Source organism: Lepidothrix coronata, unplaced genomic scaffold, assembly GCF_001604755.1.
Source record: "Lepidothrix coronata isolate B3197 unplaced genomic scaffold, Lepidothrix_coronata-1.0 Scaffold32, whole genome shotgun sequence".
Lineage (NCBI taxonomy): Eukaryota > Metazoa > Chordata > Aves > Passeriformes > Pipridae > Lepidothrix > Lepidothrix coronata.
This window is the reverse complement of record NW_016690212.1, coordinates 6,253,774-6,279,757: the sequence shown is the minus strand read 5'-3', so window position 1 is coordinate 6,279,757 and position 25,984 is coordinate 6,253,774. Positions and strand designations below refer to the sequence as shown.

General features: G+C 39.7%; 1 protein-coding gene across 1 annotated transcript in view; it reads left to right on the top strand.

Annotated features, from left to right (window-relative positions):
- FAM185A (family with sequence similarity 185 member A) overlaps positions 1-8,777 on the top strand; it is a 40,923-nt gene extending 32,146 nt beyond the window's left edge. Inside the window, exon 8 of the mRNA XM_017811385.1 lies at positions 7,969-8,777. Coding sequence (XP_017666874.1) covers positions 7,969-8,084 — 116 coding nt within the window. The 3' untranslated portion in view covers positions 8,085-8,777. The remainder of the gene's footprint in view (positions 1-7,968) is intronic.
- Positions 8,778-25,984: the final 17,207 nt, after the last annotated feature.

The following is a 25,984-nucleotide window of genomic DNA, read 5'->3' as shown; positions in this document are numbered from 1 at the left end:
CTTTATACCCAGCAGTTATCTTCGTGTGTTTTCTCACATTATGTAACCTATGATTTATAGCAGCACTCTCCTCTCTGTTCTTCACTGGCCACTAAGAAGCAATAAACCTGAAGGGAGATGAAGTAGTTGGTTTTAACGTGTGCTTTGCTCCTTTTTTTACCATTTTGAAAACAGTGCCTCCCCTTTCTTTGCCAAGTCGGTAACATTCCTCTGGCATGGCAAGGGAGATGCTTCCTCTTCTCCTTCTCTTCACCTTATCACATGGGGACGGTGTATTCTTTCTACGGGAAGAGCACTTGTCCCCTCACTCTCATCAGTCTCTTCCTCTTAAAATTGATAATTGATCATTTTCTTCTACAAGTAGATTCTCAAATAATTAAAAATTAATTAATGCTATTTCTGCATCATGAGGACATTGTCCACTGTGATGTTCCAGGTACAAGGTCCATAACTGTCTTGCTGCTGCAACTGAAGAGATGTAAAGTAGAGAGTGAAGAGGGGTTTTGCCAAGTGGATAAAACGTGTATCACAAGAGCATAGCAGTTTAGTTTCTTTATGCTTCTGAGTTAAAAGGTTAGTTTAAAAATAGATGATTTTTCAGAAACTGGCCAGTTCTCATGTGGATAACGCAGGAACTCTCTGCTTTCAGAAAGCTTTACTTGTCTCTGGGAATACTGTGAAGTTGTTAGAGAAGACTGTCCAGTGGGAAGGCGGGGTTGAGTCCTGTGACTTGAGTAAACAAGCACTTAGTCTATCACCTGCCCTAGGAAAGCCTTCCCTGCTGCTGTTACAGCAGTTACCATGTAGGTCAGCACAGGCTGCACGGCCCCTGCTTCCACACTGAGGGGGAAGTCAGTACACTGCAATCCCACAAGCAGTCACATCCAGGGGTTTGCAAGGTAGCCAAGGAATAGAGTGGGATTTAGTGAAACGAAGAAGATGAAAGTCTGGAGTGAGTGCTTGAGAGACAGTGATGAGAGTGTGAAAAGGTGTTTTGCTCTTTAAGAAAAGGAAAGGACTTTCCTGCAAAACTGGGACACTTGCTGAGAAAGGGAGGGGACTAGAGAGCAGTGACAGGGAATTTACTTTTTGAAGTAATTTGCAAGGACAGGGCATCTGTTTCCATTGACATCAGTAGGCACCCTTAGAAGTAATGTGTATGGTATATGAAATCTGTTACAAAAACAGGGAGTTCATGCTAAGTACTTGTCCAGCTTCCATCTGTGAAAGTGTTTGGCTGTCCACTTTGGGAGTGCTTCACTAATTCCAGTAATTTCTGATGGTAATCATGGCAAAGTGTTTTTTCTCTTCCCTGGCAAATAAGGAAGCCCTTGCTTCTCAGTGATTGCCTTCTCTGTGTCTCTAGGTCTACCTGTATTCTTAAATCATCTGGTTTGAGAAGCTTGTAGAGATTATTACCTAGAGGTACTATGTAGGTAGCTAAATAAGTAAATAAAAAAGTACTTATAATTACCTGTCGGTACTATATAAGTACCTATAGCTGTAAGTAAGAGGAGGGGTAGCAGGCTAAAAAGTGTTCAATATTTAAGCAGAAAAGGAGTTTAGGAGATTATCATGTCAAAGGGGTTACAGACATGTTGAAGGTTAAAATTCAGATAATCTTAATTTACATGCTTTTTAGGCCATTTTCCCGGTAAATTATTTTAAGTCTGAAATATGAAGGTAGGAACAGTTAGCTGTGTAAGCCTAAGAGGAGAAATATTTAAATAAGAATATCAGGAAGTAGTAATGTTACGGTGTTGAAAACAATAAGCACCACATTAACATGACTGTTCCGTAAAACTAAAAATAATCCTTTGGCTTTACATGGCATTAGTAACGCTTTGCTGGACTGCATCCAGTTTTTAATACTGTACTTCAAAAAAGCATGGGGACAACTGTAGGTCTAAAACCACAATTAATGAGAGAAGACTGAAAAGTGGTGGTTTTGTCTAAAAAGAGAAGACTGGGAGAAGAGAAGATTCATTTTTCTAGTAGTAAGAAATTGCTGCAGAGAAATAAAGAAATAAACTTTTCTGTCCACTCGCAATAGGACTAGAAATTATGATTTGACCTTATGGTAAAAGAAACTTAAGTAAATAGTAGTCTTTCTGATAGCACTTGTCTGGTGAGGCAGTAGGACTGTCAGTACTGCAGATTGTGAAGACCAGGTGATGTGAGCATGTCAGGTTAAATTCAGTGCATCCTCAGGTTGCTTTCAGCCCTGTTTTCTCTTGTCTTAAGTTGATGTGACCATCTGCTTCTACCCACTCCACAGTAACAAAGGAAGGTTATCAGGCACGTGAATGAATGGGGACTAAATGAAATGTGGCTAGTGGGCACACTTCAGCCCATTCCTGTTGCCAACTTGTGTGTTGCCAGCTGTAAGCTTTACTGGAAAAAGTCTTGCAGTCGTTCAGAGACTTTCTTTGGATCCTTGGTGTAATGTAATCCCTGGACCTTTGGATAATGGTGTCCATTTCCAAACCATGTAAATCTTCCGTCTCTGAGTGGTGCAATGGACTCAGCTGGTTTCAGACGTTTCTCCATCCCTGGCCCCAGTTCTAGTGTCAAGTTCATATCCAGTGGCAACCTCTCACTTGACGCCATCCATCTGCTTGGTGCCGAATGAGCTTTTAACTGGCAGTCACTTCATCTGGTTTTCAGCACTTGTGTGAGTTTCCTTGGTAAAAGTCCCACCGTGTCACAGGTGCTCCTCAGAGACTGTGGATGTTTATCGTTGTCTCCCTATTCTTATTTTCTCAAGTTGTCAAACCAACCTCTTTGTGTTTTTCTGTCCTCATATGAAGAGCATACACTTTGGGAATTACTTTCGAGACATACATTCTCCTGATGTCAGCCAGCATGACAACAATTGCAGCAGTTAACAGGATTTTTAGGTTTTGATTCTAATCCCATCCTTTCTACGGCTCTTGTGCTTTGCTAAGCCACACGTTCCTCTGAGCCATGCCTTCTGGTGACCATACACACAGGTAGCAGGGCTCTCTCATACTGACTTGTGCCTTCCCTCAGATGTCTATCCTGGGTATGAAGAGAAATCCCATTTTCTTCTCTAACTCCTTTTCTCCTGTGAAAATGTCCAGGTATGCATTGCCTCTACCTTATGGGTTGATCCAGCATCCAGTTATTCTTTCGATCACTAGGAACTCCTTAGATGACCTTCTTCCCATGGCTCTGGAGAGAGTCACCCTGTAATTACCAGTTCCCTTTGAAAAGATGAACATTGACACCACTGCCCTATCTCTGACTTTCCAGGTTTCTGTTAATAACACACTTCAAGTCTTTTCATCCTGCCAGGTTCTCCCGGTAGATTGGGGTGAGAAGCACCTTTCTCCTTACAGCAGTCATTCACTCAGGCATGCACTGAAACATTACAACTTCCACATCTGTCTGATGTTCCCCTCTGGAGCAAAGCGGGTTTGGACAGATGTTTCCTACCATCAGGAATAACTTACTTCTCACTGCTCAGGAACTGGCTCCTTATACTGAGAGAGTGGCCTATGGAATGCTGTGGACTTAGCTTTTAAGATTGCTCCAAAGCCAGTGTGCAAGGAGGGAGCTGATGCATGAGTCTCCTACACCATGCACAAAGCTTTATGGATGGATCTGTCTGAGAGTTTTCATTATCAGAAATTCTGTGTTGTTTACTCCAAGGTAATGTCTGTGTTTTTAGCTGTCTGGAGTTCCAGGGTTGAATACAAACTCAGCTGAAGGGGCAGTGAACAGCATGAGGCAAGCAACTTGCCTTTAAAAGGGAAGTAACTGTCAGTCTGCTGAAACTTAGGGTTTTTTCCTGAAATGTACCAGCTGCCCAAGTGTAGTGCTCCCTCTCCCACTGTCCAGCTGTCTTGGGTCTGTTGCAGTCAGAATTACAGTTCTGGTCCCAGGAGTAACACTATCTGCTGTCACGTCCCTCCCTGTTTTCTCTGTTCTTAGGGCACTTCAGAACTTTCCTTCTTTCTTAGAAGCAGTTTTTATTGACTCATGGCCCCTAGAATTGAGTGGGAAGAGCTTTGTTTTACAGTGTCCCTCCAAACACTGCCTTCTGTGAAGCCTTGATCCTTAAGCAATATCTTAAAAAAAAAATAAACAAAGACCCAGGTTGTATCTGGAAAAGATTACATTCCTTCAAGTGAAATAGAAAGTTCATCCAACTTTTGTAAGACACATTAAATGAGATGCTATCCTACAGATTTTTATTGGTTTCAGCTTGCATTTAACTCAAGCTGTTCACAGCCTTTTTCATATATACCACAGTCCTAACACCACAAGTGAAAAACATTTAAAATATGATCCTCTTCTTGTGTTTTATGGTATGAAAATAGAGGTCTCAACTTCTCCAGTCTTCAGGAAGGCAAGTAAATAAACAGTCAGTACTTAACTGTGTAAAGGTTTGCAAAGGTGTTGTCTTCCCTTACACGCTACCCATGGGGGGAAAAACCCCCAATGTTTTTCCTGGGCATTCAGTCGAAAAGGTGGCCACTCAGCATAATGGTGTATCTGTCTTCTCCTGAGCTCATGCTGCTGTCTTGATTGGTGGGTTTTGAAATGAAATCTCTTTATTTATTTTCCCTCCGCCCCCCAATTCTCAATCCAGAAGGCTGTTTGCTTTTGTGATTTAATCAAGCTAGCAAAGTCATCCTCAAAATCCACTTATGTTTCCACAGTGTTTAGAGTACAAGCAACGAGTACAGTTAAGACTCAAATGATCATCAAAAGGTCTCCAACTAAACCTTATTGCTTGATTAGTGCCTCATACACAGAGCTATTTAAATATTTTAAATATCTTTGAATCTGCTATTAGCGATGGGCTTGATAACCTTAAAATAGTTTGAAGATCTTCATCCCTATGAAGTGGAACTTGACGCTCACTTTCTTGCAGGCAATTTGGTATTTTCTGCATTCCCCTCACAGGCAAATCTCCGAAAGAAGTATAAGGAACTAAACATTTTTCTACTCTCACATATCAAATACAAAATGAGAAACAGAGCTCAGACAACCACTGAGCTTTAAAATGGCTCATGTAAATTTGCTTCTGTGTTTCTTAAAATCTTCTTTAACTTTTTAGCATAAGTGTAGGAGGGTGTAAGCAGTGCATGAAACTTCTTTTACAGCGCTAATTCCGTGCTTCACTGTTTACTCCTTGTACAGAAGTACAAGCCGTAGTCACAAAAATGGAGAGAGGAACTAGGACCAAGCACTCCAATATGCAATTTCTGGAAATATATCTCTGCCCTACATCTATTGTGTCCTCTCTCTTTAGGAAAAAATTGTGTTTTCAATGTCTTACAGCTCTGTTAAAAGATCAACTGAAATTTTCCTTTGTTGGTTCAGTTTTTTGTCACTTGTAGGCTATTGGTGATGATCATCCTAGATTTAAGTCTGTAATGAGATGGCGAGTCAGTCTGTGGCTTCTGCTTTACAGTAGGAATGATACAGACACAGTGTGAATGAGATTGCTGCTGCCCCAAACAGTCAGGTGTGCAGAAGTTGTACTGGGACATCCCCACAGAGACACCTGAAGGCATGGTGTAATCTGACAACAAAGGACTTCAAAATGACTCTGTCACTGTTGGACTCTGAAAACTCTGTACTTCTAAACGGTACCTCAGCCTGTAGTGAATTGCTCTGGGTTTGGCCCATAAACTTAAATGAATCTCATTTAGAACTACCAAAGCACTGAAATGCTATTGAAAAGTTCTGGCACACAGAGCTGAGTTTTGGAAATCGATGCAGTGATGTCAGTTGGACTTCTGCCACTGTTTTTGCTGTGGCCAACATTTAACTTCAGCTGTGTTACAGAGCAGAGCATGTTTTGCAAAGTTGGTTCAGAAACTGCTTTCCTGCCATCCCTCATGCTATTCCAGGCTCAAACTAGTTCTAAACTTAGAATTCACTCAGTCACACGAACACATGAAGGTTGATCTTGTGATAAAGGCTCTGATTAAAAGATCTCAGTTTAATTCCCAATTTGGACACAAATTGTATAAATTTGGAAGGTCACTTACCCTCATTTTACAATTAAGAAACTGAGGCTGAGAGAAAGTAAGTTGAACTCTATTATACAGTGAGCTTTTCAGAGCATAATTGTGAAACTAAGTTTATGTGAAACGTAAGAAGATGGACATTTCAGAGTTGGTTTTTTGGTTTTTTTTAGGACATTATCATAAGAAAAAGTAATAGTAGGAACATGTCTGGTCATCTGGATAATGAGGTCTCTTTTCTGTATTTACAGTAATAATGAGAACTTTTCAAATTACTTAACCAGATTAATATGTCATGTAGTGTCATGGCTTAACTACAACTGGCAACGGAGCACCATGCAGCCTCTCGCTCCCACCAGTGGGATGGGGGAGAGAAGTGGAAGAGTAAAAGTAAGAAAACTCATGGCTTGAGATAAAGACAGTTTAATGGGTAAAGCAACAGCTGCACATGCAAACAAAGCAAAACGAGGAATTCTTTAACTCCTTCCCAGGGGCAGGCAGGTGTTCAGCCATTCCCAGGAAAGAAGGGGATGTAACAGTTACTGGGTAAGACAAATGCTGTCGCTCAGAATGCTCCTCCCCTCCTCCTTCTTCTGCCAGCTTTATATACTAAGCATGATGCCATGTGATGTGGAATATCCCTTTGGTCAGCTGTCCTGGCTGTGTCCTCTCCCAGCTTCTTGTGTGCCCGTGGCCTCCTTGCTGGCAGGGCAGTATTAGAAGCAGAAAAGGCCTTGATGCTGTGCAAGGGCCACGCAGCAGTAGCAAATTTTATATGTTATCAACGCAATTTTCAGCACAAATCCAAAACATGATCCATACTAACTATTATGAAGAAAATTAACTCTATCCCAGACAAAACCAGTACTTCTAGATAGATGTATTGCATTTGCGTGACAAGATTTTGGTAAGGGGTCTACTACAGGGGTGGCTTCTGTGAGAAGCTGCCAGAAGCTTCCCCCATGTCTGGTAGAGCCAATGCCAGCTGGCTCCAAGATGGGCCCACCACCAGTCAAGGCCAAGCCCACCAGTGACAGTGTTAGCACCTCTGGGATAACACAGTTAAAGGGAAAAAGCTTGCTGCACAAGCAGAGAGAGGAGTGAGAATGAATATATGAGAGAAACAGCCCTGCAGACACCAGGGTCAGTGAAGCAGGAGCAGAAGGAGGTGCTCTGGGCAGAGATTCCCCTGCAGCCCATAGTGCAGACCCTGGTGAGGCAGCTGTGCCCCTGCAGCCCAGAGAGGGCCATGAGGATGCAGAGATCCACCTGCAGCCCATGAAGGAGCCTATGCCAAAATAGGGGAAGAATGTAAGTTCTCCTCCTATGGGGGAAGGAGAAATACAGATAGATGATGTGGTGAATGGACCACAATCCCCATTCCCCACTCTGTCCCACTGATGGGGAGGAGGTGGAGAATTTAGGAGTGAAGTTGAACTAGGAAGAAGGGAGGGATGGGGGGGAAGATGTTTTTTTAAGATTTGGATCTATTTCTCATTACCCTACTCTGATTTGATTGGTAATAAAAATTTTTTTTTTCCTCAAGTTGAGTGTTTTGCCCATGATGGTAACAGATGACTGATCTCTCCCTGTCCTTATCTCAACCCATGAACCTTTCATTATATTTTCTCTATCCTGTCCAGCTGAGGGGAGATAGAGCAGCTTTAGTGGGCACTGACATCTAGCCAGGGTTAGCCCACCATAACATATTGCTAGCCCATAATAAAGAGTACAGTATTATAGAATAAGATCCAAAACTTTATTGTGATGATGTATTATGGGAAATGAGATTAATGCGAATAAACTATATCAAGAATGAAATGTCAGCAGCCTCTATTAAAAATAGACAAATTCTACCAAATGAAAGAGTGTGCTCTCTTCCAGGGAGCTTTGAAAGAATGGCAGTGTAAAGATGATACATTTACTGTGTGTCAAATTAAATTAACAAAACTCTCTTTTTCAGGTCACATGAATCAAAAGGATGAAACAGACAAATGGATTAAGGCTGACACACAAAATGGCAAAGTATATCTTAAAAGCCAAAGTTGGATCCAGTCTGTCAAGCTGAAGAGTTCTTAATGGTGAAATAGGCCAAAGAGATTAAATCAAGAAATTGTAAAGGAACATTTGTGTAAAATTATGGAACTTTGTTGATGTATATTCTTAATATAAAAGAGAAAGGATATTAAAAATTGAGGGTGTTTTAATCCAAGATTTGCCTGTGACAGTGCTGGTGCTAAACAGGTCTGATGTACTTTTAGTGCCTTTTAGGAATAAGATGGTCTTACATATTCAGAATTTATATACCTTGACCCACTTACCATATCAGTTTAAAAGCTGGTAGGTTTCAAACAAAAGTTTGGAATTGTCATTTAAAAATAAAAAGCATATCCGACACTTCTTATCTCCAGATACGAGAATTTACTTCCAAGTTGACGTGCTTTGCAAGCTCTGTTACACTTTTAAATTAAATGTCTCAATACTGTTGAAATTCTATTGGTTTATGCAAAATGCAGAGAATTTTCTTTAATCAAATTGTCTCTTGTGAATAGGATAAAATCACTTTCAGAACTGTAGTTCTTCTGTGGTCTTCTCATTTGGTGTTTGAACTGTAAGTAGTTTCTGCCTTGTCAGTGGATACTCTGTAAAACTATTGCTGTGAAATGGCAAAACTTGCTCCATGTCTTCTTGAACTGCTTGTTTCTGGATAGGAATAAGAGCTCTAGCTATGTCTGCTGCTGATCATCTGCAAAGAAAAGCTTTTAAAGTAAATTGAAGTGTAATGGGTCTGTCTGATTTCAAGGAGGAACACTCCACCAACTGGACTTCAGGTGAGAGTCCCCATGAACATTCCCCTGAAGTAAAAGCTGCCGTAGAATGGAAGTATTGGCTTGGTAACTGAGAACTGTAATCTGTTTCCAGTGTCTTCCAGCCCCATCCTGCAAGGCTGCCAGTCAGCTCTTTGAGGCAGGAAGGGAGAGGAGGGAGGTGAGAGAAGGAGGTAGGCCCTGCACAAGGGCGGACATGATTTTTGTGAAGGATTTTGTGTTACTTTAACAGAAACACACAGTAAAGTAAATGGAGCTTTTAAAAGCCTTTCCATACATCTGTATGACACCTTATAAAAGAAGTACTGAAATTTGTGTTTTAAAGCTGAAATGTAAGAATCTCTGCCAGACGAGTGGATGGAGAGTAGCAGAGGAGAGTTCAGACTGTCAGCTCTGGTTTTAGGTTGTGCGTGTGTGTGTGTGTGTGCTTTAGATCATAATGGTACATTATGAGATGAACTTCTTTGCCACATGATTCTCCAGAAGGTGTAATTGTCCCTGGCTAATGGACTTCAGTAGTCAAGAGCAGCATTTTTACTGTAATTTAGGGTGGTTAAAAACTCCACATTCTTTTTGCTGTTGTGTGTACTGTTGAGATGAAGTGGGCGCTGATGTTTATGATAAGTTATATGTATTTTTAATATAAACACTAATATATAAAACACTTCTAATAGTATTACTAAATGCATTACAATATTACTAGTTGTTATTATTATACTTTTAAAAGGTACAATATTAATAAATCTCTAATGGGTTTGGATATTCCGAAAAATTTTTGAAACTAAAGATTGCTATGCTGGAGCCAAAGTGAAAGAAGCACCTCAAAATTCACACCACATGGAAACATAAAAACAGTCTAATAGATATTTCAGAAGACCAAGTCCATTTAATGTTCCCATTATTCACACAGAGTACAAAGCCTGTCACCCTCTGAGATTAAGGTTGTGCTTTTTGGGACTGCTGCATCAGCAATATAAGAAAGAACATAGTAAGAAAACATGTTATTTGTTCTACTTTCGAAAGAAAGCAAGCTAAGGCATTCATATTCCAAAACTAGCAGGACTTAAACATCAGGATTGTTAGTTACTTGCTTAAAGAAGTTTATAAATAAGCCAGCAGAAAAATTGTGCTACCACTAAAGCTAATTATTATATTCTTTCAAAGGTAGTAAATGTTGAGACAAGCTAGAACCTTAATATAAAGGTCAAGAATTAGCTGAAGAAGGACAAATCCTTGGGAGTTTCCCAAAAAACATTAAGTAATGTCTTGTTCTGCTGTAATGAGGTGAAACTATATTTTTCTGTAGACAAGTGAAGATTAGTAGGTTATCAGTAATTAGAATTTGAATGGCAAATCCCATGTGTGCTTTTTTTTTTTGTTCATCCATCTGATGAGAAGACATGTTCTTGTAACAGGAGAAAATTTATTCTTTAACATTTTTCTTATCTGTGCTCTTTTTGATTTGATTCTCCTGATCTGTCAGCTGCCAGCCAGCTCACAGTTCAGATCTGCAGCTTACTTAGAGACAAGCTCAGCCCAAGAGGGTTTTATGGGAATTAGGGCTCTGGGTGCACAAGTGGCTGTTGAGAAGTGGAGAACTGTGTTTAAATGTACATGTATCGTTGCATATTAAAGAATCAGCAGTCACTACCTACTCACTGTTCTCAGTTACTCAAGAATGCTGCACTTGATGAGTACCAGCCATGTCAAGTGTGAAGTTCTGTGGGGAGTCAGAGTGTTAATGGCCTGGAGAGGACTTTCATGGCACACAAGAACCCCAAACACATGCGGATTTATTTATTGCTTACCCTGCATGGGACTACAAAAACTTTCATTATCGAAAGATGAAGACAGCTTGAATCAACATCTGAGGGCTAGAAGTGCTGTCTGAGTGCAGCTGTCTTGCTTAGAGGCATTTGCACTCCCGTGAGAAAGATTTGCAACGCTTCCTTACTAATGCAACAAATGGCCTTTTATTAAAGTGTGATTAGTTTTAAGAAAAAATAATACAGTGTTCTTTTCATGCTCTAGAGAAAAACCCTTGAACTGTAGAAGATTTTCTTCATTTTTCATTTGAAGAATTTGTTTATTCAGGCTCTGATCTGTGTTTTTTGGTGAAGGTAGTTATATTACCATCCCAGTCATATCCAAATCAGCATCATTATATTCATGTTTCTCTCAAGACAGCTTGTCTGCAACAAGGGTTTTAAAATAATAATGACAAACATTTTCAGAGGCTGTTTCTACAAAGAACCCTAAAAGCAGTTTAATGAGAAAAATTCCTTTTTTTTAGCTGAAGCTATGATTATTATAAGAGATATGTGGAAACTTAAACAGAAGATAATTTTTTAGGCCATAGAGTCACAGAAGAAATTAGGTTGGAAGAGGTCTCTGGAGATCATTTAATCCTGGTCTTGATTTAAATGGATCCAACTAGACAAGGTGGGTTATGGCTCTGCCAGATGAGTTCTGAGTATCTGCAGGGTTGAAGGTTGCACAGCCTCTGAGATCCTATTGAAGGGTTTGACCAGCCTCCTGATTAAAAAATTAGTTTTGTTGTAATCAGAATTTTACGTATGCCACTTGTCCTATCAGTGCACCTTTGAGAATGGTCTGGCTTTGTCTTGTCTTCTGTATCCTCTGATCAGAATCAGAGACAGCAAATAAGGTCTCCTCCATCTTGAGCCTTCTCTTGTGACTTAGAAAAGCAATTTTCTGAAGACTCTTCAAAAGTCATGTGTTCCAGCCCTTTAATGGTCCTGGTGGGCTTCATCCACACTTGCTCTAGTGTGCCAGTGTCTGCCTAAACACAGATCTGAGTAGGCAAGGCCATTGGAATGACAGCACTGTGTTTGGACGAAAACAACACCAAACAAGATAAAGAAAGCAGCTACATCAGAAGGTATCACAGCATCTCCAGAGTGATTTTTCGTAGCTCTATAGAAAGGCTAAAGTAAGTGTGCAGGTCCTTCTCTCTGTTTTTCTATTTGAACAGTGTCTTTAACACCTCCAAGTATTTTTACCCTTTCCTCCTTCACCCTCTGCTTTCTTTTTGGCCATCGTCTCCCTTGTAGTTATCTTCTGTCACCCAGCTCTTGTAAAGTGTATTGTTTCAGAAATGGAATTGAGTACACAGAGGGCAGTGCTATAGAGCCTTACAGTTACCTGCACTGGTCCTAGACCCATCCCAAGGCTGTGTTTTGCAGCCTCTCTGATAGCTGAACCAGAAAAGAGTTATCTGCGATGTCCAAAACTACCCATGACCCTTCAGATCTCCCTCAACATTTTGTGGCCACTGCTTCTTAACAGCATTAGAACACAAAAGCAACAAACTACATCAAAATAGGACAAAATCAGGCCTCCTATGTGAGACACCCTAAAAAGGATTTGAAGGGCAACTCTCTCCTCTCCCTCCTTTCCCAGCAGTATCAGTCTAGCAACTTTCATTACCTTCCCAAGCTGAAGAAACTCAACCTGCCACTTTCAGTCTTTTGAACATCTCTCTGTTTCCATCCCTTCTGTGACCTGGCAGTCAGCCCACTCCTGGCTCCACACCCACCTCCCTCACTGCTGCTCCTGTGCTCCAGAAACCTCCCCTGGGCTGAGTGTGCTCTTGTGCTGCTTGAGGAAGAGCCAACTCTTTACATCTCCTCTTCAGGAGATTCAACCAGATCTGGTGTGTCACAGCCACAGCAAGGCAGTCTTCCTCCCTGCTGGCCAATTCCTAAGCTCTGTAATGATATAGTATACAGCTTCTAGACTATACTAGAAAAAATTCCAAATTAAAGTGCTGTGTTATCTGCCAGTAGTGCTACTACAGTGTTTTTTCTTTCTTTTTTTTTCCTAAAGTGGAAATGCTGAGATGGTTACAAAAGAGGCAGACATGCCCAGCTGTAATACTGGCATCACCACAGCAGGAAATAGGAAGTGGGCAGGAGTGGAAAAGGGACAAAATTAGTGAAGCAAGGAGAGCTCCTTTTCAGCCACTGCAGGATACTTTTTTTTAAATCTCCAACACTGACACACTGTATAAACCACATGAACACAAGGCTGCATCTGTTTTTATATTAGGGAGGCCTGTGCCATGGAGGAATGTGTGCACAACTTATATGAGCTATAAGCTCTGAGCCATAAAACAAAAATCAACTCATCTAAGTCCAAATTCCTGTTTTTCATGGAAACTGCAATGTATAGTGGCTGTCTGAAGCATGTATAAGGGGAGCTGTTACTATGTTTTTGGAAATTTATGATGTCTGATGCCTGGACCTGCAGTTGAATGGTTTGCCAGGAACAGCCATTCATTAATTATCAACACATGGCAAAAAAGATTGTTTATTTAAGATATACTGTACTATGATAGAGCCTGCTTATTTATTTATATAGTGCCTTAAATGAACACATTGATGACTAAAAGCATTTCAGGAAATAATTGCAATTATCTTTGGCAAAACAACCATCTCCTGGTATAAGTGAGACAAAAGTACTGGCCCAAACACACAGCTTGAGCAGCACTGGAATACGTAATTGCGTCCTTTTCCAGAGTTTCAGTCATTTTTACTGAGAAGGGGTAGGAAATACAGTTCTGCATCATGGTCTGAATCCTGTCCTTTCCAAAATTCAGCAATGTTTGACTGGGTCCATCGTAATAAAAAGCAGAGGTTTTGAAAAAGACTTTTTGAGATGAGGTTACAGAAACCAATCAAGAGTAAAAAGCAATGGAAAATAAAAACTTAAAAATGGGAGAACTGTTTATAGTGCAAGTGCAGGAGAAATCAAGCCAAAGAGGTAAGTGGAGGCAGGCAGCTAATGGGAAAAGCAGGAAGCATCCTGCATGCATGCTCCAGGTTACCAAAGGTGCTAAGACTACATTGAATCCAAAGTATTCTGAGGCCTATGTCAGCTGCAGTAGTTTTATCATTTTATGGGATCCAGTTCATGTGCACATGATGGCTGAAACATGGCACTCCAGGAGCCTCTGTGCCACTTCCAAGGAGCAATTTAGAGTCTGTGAGAAGACAGTACTTTATTTTTGTTGCTTTTTAAAAGAAAACTTAGGAGTAATTATTGTTAGTCATGTGTAGGTTGTCTTCATTTCCAGTTACATATGTGTTGGACTTCCAGATCCTTCCTGCCTTGAGACCTGCATATTTGGATAATACCTAAGAAATTCTGCTTTTTCAGGAAAAAAGAGTTCTTGCAATCTCCTTTCCAGCCAACAGCAACCATCAGAAAACACAAAAAAAAAACCAAACAAAAATCAGAATGTTCTTCAAATGTCAAATGTATTGTAGCTATTAAGACCCAATGTAATTTTTCTTCAAAAGGCAAAAATTTTAATAGCATTTGTTGATGAGTCACTTGTTAACAGTGTAGTCATAATTTTAGGAGAAATGTAACTAATTTTATATCAGTGCATACAAGAAAGAAGGAAACATTTAATTTTGCTCTTAAAGAAGATCTTTCGATGGAACAAAACTGTTACAGATGAGATGCAGTTTGGGGAGAGCAGAAGAGTGGCTGGCTTCTGTTGTCAATGACATCTTTCTCATTTTGCATCTAGAAATGGTAACACAGAATGTTTTACAGTGAAGTGTTTCTCTGAAGATGCCGCTGTGTTATTTCCTGTAGGATTAGTCCGAAGCAAATCACAGCTGACACAACTTTTTCCTACAGAGGCTATGCTTTAAAAAGTGGTTAGTTAGCTTTCTTTTTCTCCAGTAGAAGAAATAAACTGTACCAGTACTATATTCTCCCACAGATAGATTATCCATGATTCTTTCTGACATTTAGAAACAGGATTAATTGACAGGTCATTAGCCTCTGGACACAGAGACCTTTTTTTTCTTCTAACATTTATTAAACCTGGAACCAGGGCAGTATGTCAGCAAATATGACCTCAAATGCTGCCTGATACTGGAAAGAATGGACAATTTATACACTAGTAACTGTTTCCTAATAAGCTACGTTGGACTGAAACTTGAAGAACTTTGTGGCTCCACATGTTTTCTATTTTAATCCATCAAAACAGTAAAAATCAAAAAAACTTTGAAAAATAATGTGACACGATACAAGAGATGTGCTCAATATTTGAAAGGTTTAGTCTATTAAGAGATGTCTGCTAGGACTGGTTAGTGTTTAACAATAAATAATGGGGAATTCCTTTGGCACAGTGAAGTATACAGGATCCATAGAGATTTTAGGGCAACTTTAAACTAAAAACATATTTCTTCTATTGCTTATTTAGAACCTAAGCCACTAGCATGTTTAGTTCTCCAGCTGAATCTGATTTTTACATAGATGACCTCTTCCATCTCTTTAAACACGGAATGAAATGTCTCTGCAGTGTAGGTTTCACACATGCAGAACATCTGAAACCAGCCTTTACATCCTGTGAAAATCTAAGAACCTGAATGAGGTTTTAGAGTTAGTTTGAAAACAGAGAATGAGGCCCCGTTGTTTATTTTCCTGACAACCTGTTGCTTATTATTCCTTACAAAAAACATACAGGTTGTGACTGAAACACGTAGTTTTATAGAAATATGTTGTGACAGTGACAATACTGTCATTGCTTTTGATGTCATTGAAGAGACACTGTAAGATAACTAATTATAGAATCATGCTGTGCTTTTGATGTAGTTATTGGCAAAAGATAAATTTTTTATCATTTTTGCCATATTGGCCTTAAACTGTAATGAAAAAAAGATTTTGCTAAAGTGGGAAACATGCAGGATGTGGAATATATGTGAATCTAGCTGTGAACTCCCTTTTATCTTCTGAATATCATTGCCCTGTGGCCTGGCAGGGTCTAGGGAGGGTCTTTGGACCTGTTGGAAAGAACAAGCAAAAAATATCCAGTGCTGAATTAATCTGCTTGATTGATCCGTCTGATAGTTTTTGTCCCAGACTCAGGATTTTCCTATCATAGAACATATGGTGCAAAGGATTAGAGGCTGAGGCTGGCAGAGAAAAGGACCATCCACTGTCCAGAAAATCAGGCTCAAAAAAGTAAAATTGGCAAAGTTTGCCTGGTTCTAAAAATCACAAAAAGGGCAAAGATAACGCTGGGCGGAGATGTGTGTCTCATGGTTGCTTTTTTGTTTTGCAAAGATCTATAACTCTCCAGGGGTTTTTTTACAGTAAAAATAACCGGTTGAGAAATTCCTTGGCTGAGTCAGAAGAGTTTAATCAAGACGCTTGGAGAACCCATAGCATATGGGACTCTGAGGCAGAGGCATAATCCTCGGTCATCCAGGCTGCAACAATGCACAGAAGTCATGTCAGGTCTTTGATCGTGGCTCACCCAACACAAGTTGGAATTCACACAAATTTCTGTTCCTATTACACCTCACCTCGACGGGAAGATGGATAAGCAACCAAGGCCTTAGAGGGCTGAAGCAGTGCAGTGTTGCTGCTCTAAAGAGTGATGTGAAGTCACAGAATAAACAAATCAACAACAGTAATCTGATGATAAAAGAAAATCTCTTGAGGCTTAATATGAGAAAAGCTGTAAATCATAAAGCTATGAAGAGATTAAATGAATCTGAATTAATTTAGGTTGGTTTTTTCAATTACTACTCTCGCATACCAATCCTTCAAAGCACTTTCTGTATCTAACAAGCATTTAATTCGAAGAAGAAGTTTTAAGAAGGAAGTTCTGAGATGACATTGAGAAAACTAAGTCGGAGAGAAGTGAATATAAGAGCAATGACAGCAGAATTCTTTGTGGTTAGACATGGAAATAACAGAGGGGTGTTTGGAAAGTGTGAAGCTCACTGGAAATATCTTTGAACTTATTAAGCATTTACATTGGTCTTGTGGTCTCTAAAGTGACTAGTAAACCCTGGAATGGTTTAGTAGGGAGTGCACTACCTACCATGGTCCTGTTAGAGTGGGGTTAGAGCTCTCCTAGTATAGACTCTCCATATAAGATGGTATTATATATTTCTTAGTCTCATAAATTTTTATAAAGTTGTATACTCAGATATATCAACCGTGTCTAAACTTTAATTCCTGTCCAGTTTCAGGCCCTGTGGCATGTCTGGCCACTGTGCCTGGGCTGTGATGCTCTTAACCCCCATGGAAGGGTGGTGTTCATTGAAGCCACAACTTTTGAGACTCACAGGTGAAAAATCAACTGCAAACTCAGCTCTCCCAATTTTCAAGAAGGGTAAGAAGGGAGACCCCAGCAATTACAGGCCCTCCAGTCTCACTTCAGTGCCTGGTAAAATTATCTAGAAGGTTATTCTGGGAGTTACTGAAGAAATTTGAGAGACAATGCAGTCATTGGGCATAGCCAGCATGGGTTCACGAGGGGAAGGTCCTGCTTAACCAACTTAATTTCCTTTTATGACAAAGTCATCCATCTGGTTGACCAAGGGAAGCCAGTAGATGTGGTGGGTTTGGATTTGGCAGCCAGTCACCAGTGGGGTTCCCCAGTGCTCAATTTCAGGGCCAGTACTTTTCTAATGTTTTGATAAATTATCTGGAGGCAGGAATCAAATGTAAAGTTTTCCAGTGATACTAAATGGGAGTCCTTTAAGGGTAGAGAAGCCTTACAGAGAGATCTCCATAGACTGGAGAGCTGGGCAATCACCAGCTGTGCGAAACTGAACAAGAGCAAGTGCTGGGTTCTCCACCTGGGATGGGGGAATCCTGGTTACGCATACAAACTGGGAGATGAAAGGCTGGAGAGCAGCCCTTCAGAGAGGGATCTGGGAGTTTGGGTTGATGGCAAGTTGAACATGAGGCAGCAGTGCCCTGGCAGCCAGGAGGGCCAACCGTGTCTGAGGGGGCATCAGGTGCAGCATCGTCAGCCGGGTGAGGGAGGGGATTGTCCCACTCTGCTCAGCACTGGGGCAGCCTCACCTTGAGTAATTGTGGACACCACAACATAAAGAGAATAGAGAGCTATTAGAGAGCATCCAGAGGAAGGTGACCAAGATGGTGAAATGTCTTGAGGACAAGACTTACAAGGAACAGTTGAGGTCACTTGGAGAAGGGAAGGCTGAGGGGCGACCTCATGGCAATTCATGTACAACTTCTTCAAGGGTGGGGAGTGGAGGGGGAGGAGGGGGAGGTGCTGATCCCCTCCTCTGCTGACCAGTGATGAAGCACAAGCTGTGTCAGGGGAAATTCAGACTGGACTTCAGGAAAAGTCAGTCCTCCCTAAGAGGTCAGTCACTGCAACAGGCTCCCTGGGACAGTGGTCACAGCACCATACCTTTACTCATTCTCTGTAACTATCCTGTGTTTTGAGCACAGGCCTACACCTACTTCTGCCATATACTGACATTCAGTCACTGGGAAACAGGCTCCCACAAACTCTTGGAGTGAGCTGAAGTACATAATGCGATGGCTGAGAGCGTTAGGCCGCATCTGGTTTTCTCCTTCATATTCCCGTGTGCCCTTGAGGTGATATCCTGTGTCTGCAGAAACTCCCTAAATGGACATTGTCTGCCATAAAGATAGATGGGGATCTGTATTTCTCTTCACTTCTGGCTGACACTAGAATATGTCGATAACCCCACCAGACCACAGGAATCCTAAGGCACCAGTGTGGACACCCCCTAGTTAAAGAAGCAAGTTTTGGGGTTCACAGGCACCTCTGAATTAAGATTAGGAAAATCCTCATCCTCTTGGTAATATTTCTACAGTACAACCTTCCCAAAGACATTTCAGTATTTTGTCAGTAAGATGAATGCAACTGGAGACATCCAAGAAGTGAAGACAATGACAGGCTGCAGCCAAGTACTGGTTACGTGTATCAGTTATCTGTAAATGAAGCAACAAGACACGTAGAAATTAGAAGATTATTGAGCAGCTGAAAGAAAAAACACTGAGCACAGCATTAGTGTCTGATTTGTGGGAAAACTATATTTTAAAATGGAAGTAAAGTTTCTGGCATGGCAAAATTCTTGAGTCTCTCCAAGAGGCTCCACAGAAACTGTCACTTTCTAATATTAGATATTAGTTAACTGTGATTTTAGTCTAGTCTAAAGTATTGTGGGATTTTTTCACCTCCTGAGGATGGTTTAACTTTCCCCACCATATATGTCCATGTAGGACATAGAAGCCCTTAGCATTACCTGATATTGCATTGCTCTCACTGAACTATTAGGATGCATTTGTATCAGGATTTTTATCTCAGTTCTGTTACAATTTGGTGTCTCACACCAAGACCTTTTAAATGTCTAGTGGGGTTTTTTAGCTCTGAAGCACAGCTGCTTAGTTTCACCTCACAACTCTATTTTTCAGGAACTTGCCATTGATGCTGGAAGTTGCATTTGAGAAAAACATGACACATAGAGTCTTCAAGGTACATAAACACCCATGCAAGCTAGTAATTGCTCCACTGACCTCAACGGGAACAGTCAAGAATACATTATGCAATACTTTAATTACCTTGTTCATTCAAGACCAGAAATCAAGAGGGAACATAGAAAAAACCTTTTAAAGATATTTGATTGAAATCACTGGAGCAGGATGATGGAAAGAGATGAGGGTTTCACTTGTATTAAAGAGCCAATCTCATGAGAATCTAAAAGGGACAAGGAGGCAAGATGAAACCGGGACCTTGGAACAAACGAACGCTACCTCATGACAGTCCTCCTGGTATGTAGAGGAATGTATATGTGCTTTGCTTATTCCAGATTTATTTATAGGCTCAATATTAAGATCTGTAATAGATTAATAAATAGATTAAAATATCATTAAGTAGTTTAATATTCCTATTGAAATAAAAAGAAGTCGTTGGCTCTGTAGTCAGTAATTGGTATCAGATGCATTTAGAGAAATTCGTCATACACTCAATCTATTCCCTTTAGAGGACTGAATTACAGAATTCATTGTTCATTGAACTGTGTCTTCAGAACTTTGCTATTTAGATAGCCAATTTATTTAACCAGAGATTTATTCTCAGTTCTTGCTGTATATTTTCATGTGTAGGATATGTTTCCCACAGCAACTTCATTTTTTCCCTATGAAATAAGAATTACCCTTGAATCAGGTTCATTCCCTGAATAAGACTCAGAACAACACTGCTGAATATTTTATAGAATCAGCATTTGCAAAATGACTTGTACCTGCCCAAGGTGTACAGAAGCATGACAGGAAGGCTCAGTGTCACTGAAGTCACTGGAATTCACTGAAATACAATTTGTTCCAAAAGATATGATTAAAGTGATAAGGTCTTCTAATTTTAGCGTAACCTGCATAACACATCCAAAATATTGTTAGTGTACATGTATTTCTATATTAATTTTTTCCCATGTTCTCTTTCTATGATTTTTTTAAAATTTCCTTTTCTTGAATATAGTATATTCTGATGTTGTAGGACACATTAACATATACCCTTTGGAACAGGTTCATTCTGATTTTAATCTCCTGACCCTTTTTAAACAGTCTCTGAGTGGAAAATATTTCCCTTCTTAGCAGCTGGATACCCTCAATTTACACTACAGATTGCCAAAGGATTTGTAAGACCCATTAGCTTTAACATCCACAAGTGTACCCATCTCATTTTATGGAGCTGCAAGCTGGATTCAAGTCAAAAAAGGACTTGTAAACCTATGTGTAGGTTTATTTGGAAGAATCTTGATGTTCTTTTCTGAAAATAGGGTATTAGCATTTAACAGATTGGCTTTATAACTGTTTAAAGAAAAGATACCATCTAGGAACAAAGTGTTGGATGGGGATGACAGGGTCACTGAGTTGACTCATTGTTCCCATTTGCAGGAACTACAAAATATGACCCAGTTCACTCCCTTACCAGGAGCCATACTGACATGCCTTAAGAGTTTGGCCCTACCTCCTTTCCTGAGATGCTGTTTCACAATTCACTGCTGTGATAATCAGAAAATCTGCCAATTGCCAGCCTAAATGTGTTTACTGACTTTTTATGGTGTATAGTTTTTTGAGCTTCCTTTCTTGGTATACAACATATAGCGGGAAGCACAGCAGAGAAGACTGATTGCAACATTACCTGACTTCAACTACTCTGGGAAGATCTCCATGCACAACTTCCATTACCACTGTAATTGTGGAAAAACAGCTCAATATCTATCTAAAAGCAAAGGATACAGGAGATGGAGCCCCATGTATATAGTAATTAATGGTGTACAATAGGTATCTCAAAGAACAAACTGAGGGCTATTGTAAGATACAGTGGCCTGTCAGATCTGAAACACAGCCAGTGGGTTTTGGCCTAGAGGCTGAGAAACTTATGCACATTTGGGAGGCACACAACTTGATCAAAGAATATCTATAATTTAGGACTGGCTAATTAGTCAGCCAAGTAGTCTCAAACTAGTTGCCCAGGAGGCTACGTTCAACCACTGCAGGGAATGAGAGGATGTGAGGGCTGTGTGGAGCACTGAAAGGACAGCCAAGGGTTGCGGAGATGGGTGTTGGAGAGAAGGAAGGCAGAGACAAGTGATGGCTGCAGACTTATTGGGGAAGGAAACAGGACATGGGCGCTTCAGTGGGAAAAAAAAGGGAGAAACTGGTCCAGTGAGTGGTGAGATTTTAAAGGATAGTTCAAGCTGAACATTTCCAAAAGTAGTAATAAACTTGTCTATTCCCACTTGATGGTGATGGAAGTGACATGACAACTTCTTGCACGAAATTAAAAAACTTAAATCTGCATTTTTAAAATTGCATTTGCATGCTTATTGTCAGAATGCAGCAAATATTTTGTTTTGCTGTTAAAGAAAATAATTAAACCCACTGAAACAATTAATGACACAAAAGCCAGAGCTTTTAAGTCAAAGTACAGGGAAGACATATAGACCTTCATAATAGCAATAATTTCAAAAGGGAACACACATTCTGATACAGGAAAAAGATAACCGAGATGCAAGACTTGAATCAAAAAGAAATTATACAGAAAATACAGGAGGCAAAAGTGCTGAAGTAGTAAGCTCACAGTAAAGAGGAACTAAGTTTCACTATAGATGAATCTTAATCTAAATAATTAATTGATGTAAATAATTGTAATTTTTTTCAGATATCTAGACATCCTGAATGAAAATGAGCAGCTTTCCTGAAGAGATGCTAGTTAATTGAATATGGCTGGAACTACACATGGTTTTATTGGCAATAAATACCTACTAAAGAGTGCACTTCATTAGACTCCCCAGCACACTCGTGACAGTGGGAACCACTAGAAAAACTGTCACATTAACTTGGATATTAAGGGAATATTCATATAGCCCTGGTATAACTATTATTCTAAGTCTCTTTTTAGTAGTCAACAAAGACGGGGTTTCTCAAAGAACTGAGGAAAGGTTCCCTGACTGATGCTTTGTAGAAACACTTCTCTCCACTGACTATAAAAAAACAGGCTCCCTTCCATAGGTAGAAGTTATCCAAATACCTCATAAATTTTATTTTCCAAAGGATTTAGTTTCTTAGGCTTAGAATCTTCAAAATCATTAAGCATAAAGTTACATCTCTGAGTGCATCAGGTTTTAGGTACCTCTGCTATTTCAAAGTAGCCACTTGCCCTGCCATGTACAGCCACAGGTATTAAGTTCTATTGCCCAAGTTTATGCTTAACCTGGGCTCAGAAAGAGCACAGGAAAAAATAAAGCATGAAAATACCAAGCACTATTAAAGCAAAAACACTACCCTTTGGAAGCACCCAAAACCCTGAGAGAATATTTGCAGGGAGTATCACTAGAAGCCCTTCTTCCTTCACCCTTCCCTAGACATCAACCCCCAGAGAGATCAACTTTTATCTGATAAGGAATGGACACCTTTATATTTTAACTGCAACCATTAGTAGTATGCCAAACCCTCTCAAGAGCTAAGTCTCAAAACTTAAAACTCAGGGAAAAGCAGCTGAACGATGCCAGCAGGTCAAATTTCTGAATGAAATAGTGAGTAATTCTTTGCAATAGCAATCCCAGAACTATCTCCCTATTTCTTATACATACCTTTGGGCAACCCGCTATGTTGCCAGATGTTAGTCTGTGGCAGTGAAATGCCAGTGCTTTCACAGCTTCATCTGTCAGCTGAGGGCAGTAAGAGACATGGCAGGGTTACAGGTATTTTGTGACCTCAATTACAACACATGTACATCAGCCCTTGGATCCACTTCGGGCACTTCAGTTCTCCAGGCACCCTTTACTAGTAGTGAAGTCATTCAGCTGTTGGCTGTGAATGTCACTAGTAAAAGAAGAGGTGCATTAAAGGGTTTTTTTCCATTGCTTATATATTATACTTTGAGATTTTTTTTTAAATGAAAAAAAATATGTATAAATCACATTATTTTCTTGGAAAGAAATGGGTAAGAACTTCAGGACTGTCACTCACAAGTTCTGGGTTCTAATATGCTCTGTGGGGTTCAGGACAGTTAACTGTGATACTGGTTGACTACAATTTCTATCCTCCTTTTTAGAGTGAATAAACATCTGCAGATCCTACTGACTCCAATTTCAGCACCTTTATAACTCAGATAGCTTTTTCATATGCCCTGTAAAACAGATAGTTTTGGAAAAGAACAAACTCTCGTGAAAGGTCACAGAGATTCTTAAAATACACTTTTCTCCTTTGCACTCTAAAACTTTTTTACATTTTGGCCTGAATCTTTATGAAGCCTGAAAATAATCACTTCTAGGCCTACAAGGGGAAGAAGGTAGGCCTTCTCTTGAAACCTTTTCTGGAAATGTTCTCTTGAAGAGAGATACCTAAAATTATATTTCTTCACCCAACAGCCCCATGATTTGAGTATCACAGAACATTCCGCAGCTCTACCAAAGCCTTGGCTTCAGTGAGAGTCTCTCCTCTTCTGTGATGTTCAGCTTAAAACCATGGTGAGATATTTGTTACTGAGTTATCTTCCAGGCCTGCTAATCTTGGCCTAAGGCTAGTGTAATTTGTCATCTACTGGAATGCAATTCTACCTCTATAGGGGAAAGAAGGAAATACTTACATAGCAGATTGAATAAAAACCATTGGTTGCATGAAGCTTTTCAAAGCTTTCAAGACTTAGTCCTGAGGTAAACAGATTAAGGATCACATGGATAAATAACACATGCACACACAGAGAGGCACAAAAATGCACCTATTTATCATGGACAAATATTACATATTTATCATTTTGAAAAAAACTCTGCAATAATCAGACTATTGCCACTAACACACAGCTATTTTTGTCTTACATAAAACAGGAACTCGCACATTAACATACCGTTGATTATTGGAAAATTTTACCTTTGTTATGACAAAAAATTATGTGATTCTGTGTGATTTTTGTAAGTCTCACATAAACAGATGCAAAGAAACTTATCAAATCTGAAATTTGTATCATAGATGGGAATTTTCAGAATTTTTGGCTATATCCTCACTCCAGTTTCTTTTTTCTGTCCATCAGTACAGCTCTAGGAAGGCAGTGCTTCTTGGGCTTTGGGTTCTTGTTTTATTTTACAAAATACTAGAATGTCAAGTGTTTTAACTTAGGACTGGTTAGAGTGGACAATTCAGAATTCATATTCTGGATCAGCTTCTGTGCCCTTCCTATTTCAATCTTGGTCTACAGGCTGTTTGTCACCTGTAACACAGAAACATCCTCAACTCAGCAACTGAATGTTTATTACCCATGTGCAAGAGAAACTGCACACCCTTCAGAATTAGGCCTCAGATGTGATGACTTAATCACTGCATTCTCAGCTAGGGTATGTAACACGAGCTGAAGCCAAGATTTCAATGCCTATGAGATATGTTTATCTTATTTTTACTAACATAGCTTGTCTACATACATATTTAAAATATCCTTCCAAGTTAGGTTCTGAATTTGCTCTTAACTCTTAAGTCTACCCCTGCATTATTTTGCAAATAGCATTGAAATTATATTTGCAACCAAAGGAGCTTTGTTTGCTCCATTCATCTCTGTATCCCTGGTTCTATGTCTATATTTACCTTCATAACCTCTTCTGTATTTTCTTTAAAGTTTGCAAAATCTTTAGACACTACAAAAAATCAAATGCCATATGAAGCAAATATAATTTTCTAACTTATTTGCACAATTTTAATTCTGTGTAAAGAAGGCCTGAGGACACACACAAACGTCAATGAAAATATCAGATACTAAAGTGCTGCTCATTAAGTGAGCATCACCTGAGTTATGAATGAGCAAAGATCCTATTTACAATATATGGGATCACATAAGCATTTACATACTGTTATACTGCCCACAGGCAGTGGGATTATAATGGGATTTCTCTCTACAAATTTTCCATAAACTCACATCCTTACATTCAGCTTACAAAAAAGAATTTGCCATTTTGTTTCAAGTTGCTTCATATCTCTTCTTCTTTCTCCTGCCCTCCCTGGATCCGTGACAACATGGCTTCTGCTACTCCTACACATACTCCCTGCTGCTGCTTTCTTCCGCAGAAAGTTCAAATTCATATGGCAGACGAGGAAAGCGTAAGCATTTCTTTTTCACAATCTTTTTTTGAACTTACTCTGTGGAATGAGAAAACTGAAATAGCTTCTTAGCCATAAGCACAGCACAACACAGAAGGTAATATTCTCCTCTGAGAGCAGCAGCACTGGCACTACCCGACTTTCCATGAGGTACACAAGATGTACATACTTGGTCATTGTTAAAAACATGGAACTTTACATGGAACAGTCATGAAAGGCGAGTCAGAATTATTCCCAAAGAGGCGAATCCTAATGGCCTGACGTGTATGTTGGGTAGCAAGATTCAATCCAGATGCAGCACTTGTGGTACAACAACAACTAACTCATTTTTACAATATATGGCTATAAAATGATGGATGTTGAAGATTTATAATGGAAAAAATGTAGAAGCTGAAAACTGGGATTATGTGATGGCATTGCCTGTACCTGCAGCCTTATGATCTGCAACTGTTTATGGGCATGGTATTGATATAATTAAAAAACATGATTTAAGCATTTCTGTTACTTATGGTTAGGAATGATTCTCAGTTACAGAAAGAAAGTGCTCTTATTTGGATGTAAATCCTCTCTCCTTCCTAACAAGAGGGATGGCTTTTTTTAATACTGTAAAGTTACTAACTAGTGTTTATTTCTTATATTTTTCCGAAATACAAAGCAGTAATTCTATGCAATCATATTGAATTCATCAAATCTCCATAAGGATTTTGGTAAACTACAAACAAT